At 56.8% G+C, this 9,473-nt stretch overlaps 1 protein-coding gene across 1 annotated transcript in view; it reads right to left on the bottom strand.

Annotated features, from left to right (window-relative positions):
• Positions 1-939: 939 nt before the first annotated feature.
• Positions 940-9,473, bottom strand: part of LOC102883920 (solute carrier family 2, facilitated glucose transporter member 7) — a 15,977-nt gene continuing 7,443 nt past the window's right edge. The window contains 9 exon segments of the mRNA XM_015591309.1: positions 940-1,191; positions 1,775-1,851; positions 1,854-1,901; positions 2,212-2,285; positions 4,632-4,740; positions 6,605-6,719; positions 8,052-8,216; positions 8,686-8,786; positions 8,789-8,809. Coding sequence (XP_015446795.1) covers positions 940-1,191; positions 1,775-1,851; positions 1,854-1,901; positions 2,212-2,285; positions 4,632-4,740; positions 6,605-6,719; positions 8,052-8,216; positions 8,686-8,786; positions 8,789-8,809 — 962 coding nt within the window.

Genomic DNA, 9,473 nt, shown 5'->3' with positions numbered 1-9,473 from the left:
CAGGATGTATTATTATCCTTATAACACAGTATTATATTCCATCTGCTAAAATTTGGTTAATAATTTTCGTATCTATGTTCATGAGGGTATCGATCTGTAGTTTTCTCATAATGTCTTTCGTTTGGTTTTGGAATCAGAGTAATGATGGCTTTACAGAATGAGCTGAGAAATATTCCTTCTTTAACAATCTGGAAGAATCTGTGTCAGATTGGTATTTTTTTCTTCCTTAAATGTTTGGTAGAATTCACCATAAGTCCATTTGGGCCTGAAGTTTTCTTTGTGGGAAGGTTTTTAACTACAAATTCAATCTCTTTCGTTGATGTAGGACTATACGGGCTGTCTATTTCTTCCTGAGTGAGCTTTGGTATTCTGTATCTTTCAGTATATAGTGCTCTCCTGTTTCCAAGGCAGATATCAACTGACAAACCCAGGGAGGAGGTTTCTCTAAACGGTCCCAAGAACACTCGGACCTCTCTTGCCCAACTGCCCCAGCAGGCTGTGATGCTGACCAGGATACGTGCACCCCGCGGCCACAGAGTGAGAGGAAGCCTCCCTGTTCCTCCCCCCAGAAGGAGACAGAAACCAGCGCTTCAGCCTCCAGTTCCTTTGACTGTCACACCAGCACACGAATCAGGATTTGGGCCTCCATGTCCATCGCTGAACTCGAGAAGTTTTACTTTACGACAGCGCGTGCCCATGCCATCCGAGCGTGGCGGCTTGTGTGGTCGGAGAATCGAGTGCTGCCCATCGGTGCCTGGGGACCTGCACCCCCTCCCGTGTCACTTCTCCTGGAGGTCAGCGCCGGAAGCTAACGTGTCTCAACCGAATCAGGGTCTAAAGTTTTCCAAGTCTCCCAATTGCCACCGGGGCCACAAGTCTCAGAGCTGTGACCCTCCCTTGAGGCCTGGGGCAGCAAGTCTCTTTCTCAGAGAAGGAAGCCTAGATGTAGCACCTGGGGACATGCAGAGCCATGAAGAGGAAGTTTCCGGGGCAGGCAGGGAGGGCGCGAGGCCCGACATCTGCGATTGCTTCTTTATTCGCTGGAACTTCCACTCTGTTTCTCTTGGCAAAAACTCAGTTTATCTCCACAAACGTTCGGCGCTTGGTCTCAGGAATCACCACGCAGACGTAGACGGCGGTGAGGAGGCAGATGCCGGCAAAGATGACGAAACTGTAGGCCCCAGTGGCCTCCTAGGCCAGGAGACAAGAAACCAGGAGGAAACAGAGGAAGAAGAAATGACGAGGACAGTTCCGGGGGACGCCTCTGTGAGTCACAAATGAGTCTCCTGTAGCCAATCTTACTTTTATTCCCAGAGGAGTGAGACGGCTAGAAAACCGTGCCCTGCCCTCTTGTCAAAAAGGACTCAGAGCCTTAGAGACTGCTTAGCAACAGCGACCCTGGCGGGGGGAAGTGGAGGTGACGTGCACAGCTCCGGACGTAGGCAGGGCGTGGTGGCGAGGAGACCTGCTCCCTCGCCCTGGCTCCGGCTGCCTTTCTATCGCCTTCGAACTTGGCAGACCAGGTCCTTTCTCGTCTGAGGGAGTCGGGGACTGGCATAGTCAGGGTTTGGCTGCCGTGGTGCCACGTGTGCTCATGGACCTCGAACGTGCCTGCGAGTCGCCCCTTCACAGAACGAGCAGGTGTTCCTAGCAGACGGGTGGGAAGCACCGCTTATTTCCCGGAGCCCCTTCCGCCTCGGGGGTGGGCGGAGTGGAGCAGGGAGTGAGGCAAGGGGCTGCCCGCGCCTGCTTCCCACCGGACAGCCCCGCTCGCCTGGACGGAAGGGAACATGAAGCCCACGATGACGTTGGTGAGCCAGTGCACAGCTCCGGCCACCATGAAGGCAGCGGCCGGGCGGATTGTGGGAAGGTCTCGGTCCTCACCACGGCGGGGATGGGACCTCGAGGGCAGAGAGCACAGGGCGGATGGAGCGGAGGGCGCTCAGAGGCCGCCGGCCCCAAGCCCAGACCCTCCGAGCGCAGCCTGACTGCGGCACTGGTTGTCCCTTAGTAAATGTTTGGTCGATGAATGAGTGTGAACTGGAATGGCCTCCCCCCCAAAAAGGTAAACTGAGCCCAGCATTCAAGTGTGGGTGGGGTTTGCACAGGAAGAGAGGGAAGGGAAGGAGCACATCAGAGCAGCGTGGGTCAGGGACATTCACTGGACGCCCGCAAAGCTCCTCCGGGCTGGCGGGGCGCGCGGGTACTCACCGGGCCCGGCAGAGTGTCCCGCGATGTAGGTGAAGACGCAGATGACGCCGACGTGGGACAGCTCAGGCACCGTGCTCTGTGGGGCGAGGAAGGGCTGTCTGTGCCCCACGGGGCCTGGCTGGGGACCTCTGAGCTCGCGGCCCTGAGCCCCACGTGCGATGAGTCCACCTGCGCTGCCCCCTTCCCGCCACAGGTGGGAGCCACACCTGGGTCTCTGAGCACCTACGTGCGCCTCGAGGGCTCTGTGGGAGGACGACGAGATCGAGGCCTGACGTCCAGCATGCGAGGCTGCAGGGGGCGTCCACGGCCCTGCCTAGGTGAGGGGAATGTCCCAGGAGGAATGCGTGCTATTTATTTGTTCTCCGCCCATCACAAATATCAGCCCCCTTAATCCTCACGACGCCCTCCGAGGGAGGGTATTGTTACCTTGATCCTACAAAGGTGGACTCAGAGCACAGAGAGCCTGAGCGCAGACCGTGAGGGCGCGTGGTCCCTCGGGGGTCAAGCAAGAACCCCAGTCAGCCAATCAGCTGGGATGGAGCTGGGGCCTGGACTCTACACCAGCTGAGAGAAGCTTCTAGAGGCCACAGGACCAGGAGAGCTGGCGGAGCACCCCTCCTCCCCGCAGCCAGGGCAATGGCCGGCACAAAGCCAGGGGAAGAGACTTCGGCCAGACTAACTACGGGGTAACTATTTCAGGCGACGGCGTCGAAGCGGTGCTGGCGGCAGAGCCAGGTGGGCCGGGGTCGCCTCCCATGAAGTCGGCTCCAGGTCGCCAGGCGGACGAGCGCGCGGAGGACAGACAGCCTCTGCGACGCCGCTGGCGGGGCGAAGAGCCGGAGGAAGCTTGTGAGCAGAGAAGGGACAAGCTCTGACTCACATTTCAGCAGAGACGACTGTGTGTGGCAGGGCGGAAGCAGGGTGGGGTCTAGTTCAATACCTGAAGCGAAGGCGGCGATGGCGGAGGCTGGCGGGGCGTCCTGGACGCGCGGCCATGCGGGCAGCTGCTGGGACGTGCGCAGGCGGAGCCAACGGGACTGGCCGTTGGGCGAGTGGAGGCGGGAAGACAAATGGACATCCCCAAGGTTCCCCGAATGTGACTCACAATCGCCTCTGCGGATCGCGTCTAGTTTCCTAAAGTCCCTGAAGTGTTCTACTAAAAACCTGGACTAGTTTAAACAAAATAAGGTCTTTAAAAAGGAAACTTTAATTAAACCGAGGCAGGGACGTAACTATTTCTTCGCCAGCCTCATCCCTCTCTCCACCTTGCCCGTCCCTCCCCAACCCCCGGTCCGCCCCCTGTTCACAGGCAGCTGGCGCTCGGCCGGTGATAGAGGAGGAAGCCATCGCGGAGGGGACAGCGTGGGAAGGGGGACAGAGAAGGAAGATGCCGTCTCTGAATCACAGAATAACCTGTTCGCCTTTTCCTGTCCCCGTGCGTGAGCGCGTTTTAACTGGAGAGGGTTTCTGTCAGCTGGAGCAGTTCATACAAAAGCAACAATGGCAAAGCAGCAGCCGAAGATGTGCAAAGTGCTGGTCGCTTCCGGAGTATTTCATGTCATGGCCATCCTACGTGTTTTCAAAATTTTCGCAGAACACAAATAGTAAATACATGCCGAGAGCATCGCAAATTAAAAGGATGTATTTCTTGCACGGGAGGCCCACTCGCATTTCCATCTTACTCTTCCCGATGACTTCACGGCCTCTCTCATTACTGTTTACTCTCCCAATTCATTCTGATCGGGTCTCCAAGATGTTTTTAATATTAAGAGATCGACATATGTCTTACGCGTGGCAGGATTTCAAGGTGAGAGCTCCGCACCATTTGGCAACCTGAGGGGTTATTTTAACGACATGTTTACAAAAGAGACAGCTCCTTTGCTAGCATGTCACGTGCTCCCTCACGTCCCGTGCTAACCACCTAGTTTGCCTGTGTGCTGTGCCTACTTCAGTGAAGGTTCATCTCCGCTTCCTCCTCTCACATACAAATATATTTGGTCCATGGCCACTGGTTTATTCTTCTGTCCACGCCAGCTCGGTTCTCGTTTTCTCCTGCTTCTGACCCAGACCGACTTCTGATCTTCCTTCTCTTAAATCTACGCTAGGTCATTGCTGGTGGGGATTTTTTAGTGCAGCTGCATCTAAGCATATATTGAAATGCGTGTTTTGTTGTAAATTCGCGTTCTTCCTTTCCGTTATGGGTAGGGCCTTACACGTAGCCGTTTACGTGCACGTGTGTGTGTAGGTGCGCGCCCAGCGGGACCAGCCATTCCAAAGTACTTGGAGGAAGGAGGTGTGGAGTCAGACGTGGCTGAGAGCCACCCTGGCCCATGGGAGCTGGTTCTGTTGCAGGGACCTCCCACCCCGCCGCGGGCTCAGGGTCCCTGCCTGCCCCCCGCCCCCCAATCTCCTGACTGAACCGAGGCCAGAGCTGGAGGAGGAGCACCAGCGTCAGCGTGAGGCAGGCCGAGCCGCAGATGCTGGAGCCGACCAGCAGGAGGCGCCGTCTCCCCCAGCCACTCCACAGTGACGGCCTGAGGGAAGGGAGGCCCGTGAGGACCCTCAGCGACACTGGGGTGCCCAGAATTTGTGGGCCTGGTGCTGCCAGCCCCTCCCCTAGGCCCTGAGTGTCATTTCTCACCTCTGCTGCCTCCTACGCGGAATGTACGCTGCTTATCTTGTGAGTCTGATTTCATGCCACCAGACTAGGCCGCGGCCCTTCCTGTCTGTCATCTGCAGACCCCTGGATGTCTGCGACCTGCATCTGCCCCCGCCCCACCCCACTGTAATGACCACGTTTTCTCGTTTCTGTGTTTGATGCTTTGACACCTGGGGTTCCTGCTGCCCTCTGGAGGGATGGTCCCTACCACGGTTAGCAATTCGCCTGTGAGCTCGCCTTTGATATGACACTAACCCATCCAAAGCCCACACCTCCCCTACCCGCTCTACGGGGTTCTCACACTCAGGGCCACCATCCCCTGCCCTAATCACCCAAGGTAGGGACCAGCCAGTTAGGGGCAGCCCCTGGGCCCCAGAGCTGAAGCCGTTCCAACCAGCCAATCCTGAGCCCGCACACCCTGCCTCGCCTGGCCCTTCCCACGAAAACCACAACAAAGGCCCTCTCTCATGTCGCCCCTCGCCACCCCTCACCCCTCTGGCTGGCTCTGGCGCTTCTCTGCATGGCCCTGTGTGACGTGGCCTGCCCCTCCCTCCTCTCACAGTTTGGAACTGTGAGTGACAAACTATCTTTTCAGATGCAACCACCTACTGATATATTGGCCTCGTCACACACGAATAACAATAAAACTTACACTTTCAAGTAGCCCCCTGCCACCACCTGCTGTTGCAGTTCACACAGGGGCCGTTGGAATCTGGCCTTCCCTCGTGGGGTCCCCCTCCCCCCACATACTTCCTTTTCCACTTCTGGGAGGTGCACCGTCTCGAATGTTCCAAACTCAGGCCACACTCCTTCTGGCTAGCAATCCAGTTCCAGTTCTACTCCGCCCTACCGCCCCCGTCCACAACGTCGACAAGGTGCCACACCAAGGGCCAGCGCAGTGCCAGGCCTTCTGTGCCCCTCTGTGCACGTCACTTCCGATCCTCCCCACAACCCTGCGGATGGAGAGTAACGCTGCCATTCGGTGAGGCCCGCTGGGCAATCGCAGGTCTGCACACAGTCAGCGAGGTGAGGCCAAGTTCATCCGCTGCGCCAGATGCTGATCCTCCAGGGAGAGAGGAGGCTCCAGGTAAGATGATGGGAAAGAGGGTCCCAGTGATGACGAAGTACCCTGGAGGAGGAGGGCTCCGGGGATGGAGGACGGATCATCCCGCGGAAGGGGGGATGGGCTGAGGGGCTGGGCACCAGGAAGGGTGGAGAACTGGTCCGGGGGCCTCCCTCCCCGCCCCGCCTAGCCCCCCTTGCTTTCTCCCTTCCTCTCCCCCTCCGACCCTGCTAAGTCCTCTGAAAGTCGACTGGGGCTTAAACTGCCTCTGGGGAAGAAACAAACAAGTAATAAATAACTTACAGGTAACTCAAGTAGTAGGAGTCAAAAAAATAAATAAATAAAAAGCAAGATAACTATTGAAAAAGTTCTAGAGAAAAGGCCGTCACGGTCACCTGACCTTGTCCATGAGCATCATACCTTTTGGATTCACCTTTGTAACGCACGAGGGGTTCGGGTTTTAAATGTAAAACTATGTAACGACACGTACATCGGCACGCTGGGCATCGCCATCACTGTAAGTAGTCTGGTCAAGGCCACGCAAGTGGGAAGTATGTGCACATTCAGAAGTCCGTGTCCCCCAGCGGCCCAGGACCGGCGCCACCAGTGCCTCTCAGTGGACTCTGGGGGCTCCCGTCTGCCTCCACCTTGGAAAGGTTGTCCCAGGTCGCTCGCCGAGATGGCAGTCATAACGATGTTGACCACGCCGGTGCCCACTGTCACGTCCTGGGAGTGGGCGGCCAACACACCCGCAGCTGTGTAGATCATGTCTGCGTAGTAGTTGATCTGAAACGAAAGCCAGGGGCTGTGAGGATGGGCCCGAGGCCGAGGCTTCTGGCTTAACTCTCCTGACTCTGCAACAGTCTTGAAGCCCCAGGGGACCCTCCTGGACAGGAAGGAGGCAGCCCTGCCGGCCCGCCAGGTCATTATACCTCTTCCCCTGAGACCGCAGTCTGCATCTGTAAAACGGGAGCTGGACCAGAAGACTCCGAGGCTGTGCCCTCTGTCGCGTCGTTAGTCTATGATCTCGGGCCCTACAGGATGACACCTTGTTTCTCATTCTGTGCCAAGCCAACCCCAAGCTCAGCGTCTCTCCCGGCCCAGCGCCAACAATGTGGATGCACACAGCCTTCTGAAAGCCACACAGGCTGCTGCCCATTCGGTGGCCCGTCTACCCTTCCTAACGTCACTTGTCAAACACCCATGAGGCCCTGAAGGCCTGATCCACCTTTTCCTGACACTCTGCTTAAGCACCAACTGGATTACCCATCCAAGCGCAGATGTTTCTGGAAGCAATCCCCCACACTCCCACTCCATTTCTCTTCAGATCTGTCCACCACGTCATTGACAGATCTAGTTACAGCCAAAGAAGCACATTCACAGAAAGCGATGCCACCAACAGTCACAGCTGAGCGAGTCCAAGGCGGCTTCTGCCCCAAGCTGTGTCCACAAACCGCCCTCCTCGGGGACCCGACATTGGTTCCGGGAGGTCTCCGGCTCCTCTCAGCCAGCTGGTCCCTTGCAGAGAGAGGAAAGGACTACTGGCAGGAGGCATTTTCTCTTGGGGACTGGGAAGTAAGGAAAAGGTTCTGTAGCGAGAGAACAGTGAGGCCGGCAGGAGGGGGAGGCGGAGTCGGGGTGGGAAAAGCTCCCCGCTTCCCTCGCGACACCGGGCCCCGCTTCCAGGCTGCATTCCTGGCCTTTTGGTGGTCGAGCTGCTTCTGCAATTTAGTCTGGTTTTGTTTCTTCCCAGGATGCCTTGTTCCTTGCAAACAGCAACGTGCTGCGTAACGGGGTGTGACCGCCCGGCGCCCCGTGGCTCGCCCCAGCTTCCGAGGCGAGAGCGGCATCTGCTAGCTTTTCACTCTCATCCCCCTGGATGCAGAACTCAGCTTTGCACACTTTGAATTTTTCAATAACACACACACTACAGCACGACTGTGAATACCATCCACGGTAATTCGGTCGACGTTTGTTGGGTCTAATGAAATCCAGTGGCTTCCAAGAGGACCGGGAGTTCTGGGCGAGAACCTTGCCCGGACACCTCAGCAGCCCCGTCGCAGGGCTAATCCCTCCTCCCCGGCTGGGCCCGCGGGTGTCCCCTCATGGCCCACCTGCCGCATTGATCCCAGAAAGCTGCTGGCCGGCCATGAGCACATCAATAGAGATGAGCTGCCACCGCAGAGGCCGGAAGGTGAAGAGGTTGAGCATTGACAGGCGGCCCTCGGCCCTCTCCGCCTGGTCCGCCACGTGCATTTTTTCCATCTTGTCCTCCACATCGGCCTGGCACCTCGGTTTTCTCAGGGCTGCCGGGAGCAGAGTGGCCCCATTTCATTGTTGATGGCACTGACCCATGGCTTCGGGAAGCAGGAGACAGAGCCCCACTAGCTCAGCCCACCTCTGGCCACAGGCTGTTTTCCCAGTGCCGAATGCTCATTGACTCCAGCTAGGTCCCCAACACTGTGATGGTGTCCCTAACCACAACCATACCCCAACCCGCTCAGTCTCACCTCTCAACACCCATCAGCCATGATGCTGACTCTGACCTGGTCCGTGTTCTCCACCGGACCACACCTCAGAGCTGCCCTGGACGCCTCAGCATCAACCTCACCTCTATGCATCTTGGGGCACCTCTCCCCATCCTGTTGCCCACCCGTTCTCTGCCTTGGGCACTACGGGGGACATCGTGGCAGGCATGGAAGACAGCAGGGAAGTGAGAGGGTCCTGGCAGAGTAACCTGTGTCCCCAGTACCTGTCGAGCTGTGTCTTTGTCTCTTCTCTGAATCAGGGTGTAGCGCGGGCTCTCAGGGAAGAAGGACAGATTGAGGAGCTGCAGCAGCGCGGGGACCCCCTGAGTGCCAGGAGCACGGGCCAGCCTGGAGGCAACCGACACTAGGCACGTGACACTGCCCGTCAGGGACCCCGGGAGTCCTGGGTACCCTCCAGCTGACCTTCCCATGTCCTGACTCTCTCCTCTTACGAAGTCACTTGCCCATGGCACTGCAGCCCATGGTGAGAGCCAAGAACAGCAGGGACCTTGTCCTCACCAAGATGTGGCTGCCCAGGACCCGCCCACACAGGGGTTCCACATTTAAAAATGGAGAAAATAACTATAATTTTAAAATATGTTATTACTTTTGCAAGAACACTGCTCCTCCCAGAACAGTATATAATTTAAAAGTGACCCCCAAAAAAGAAAAAGAAAAAAAGAAAAGTGTGAGCCCCAGAAAAAATGAATTTTTATGGCTGGAAATGACCTAATCTCTACCTCTCTAGAGCCTGGGTCGAGGCTGAAGATGGATCCAGCACTGAGGCTGTGTGAGCTCCTTCTGGAAGGTCTGGGTTAAGCAGGTGGTACTGAGGTTCAGAACCCCTGCCGGCTATGATGGGAACTGGATGAGTTATTTAACATCTCTAAGCCTCAGTTTTCTCATCAATAAAATAAAGATGATAAGATGCTTGGGATGATGATAATAAAGAGCCACACAGAGTGCTGAGGGCTGAAAGAGACAGCACACGCCAGGCTTCAGTGCCGGGTGC

Source organism: Pteropus alecto, unplaced genomic scaffold (assembly GCF_000325575.1).
Source record: "Pteropus alecto unplaced genomic scaffold, ASM32557v1 scaffold125, whole genome shotgun sequence".
NCBI lineage: Eukaryota > Metazoa > Chordata > Mammalia > Chiroptera > Pteropodidae > Pteropus > Pteropus alecto.
Note: the sequence above shows the minus strand (reverse complement) of the source record. Positions and strands in the feature narration are given on the sequence as shown.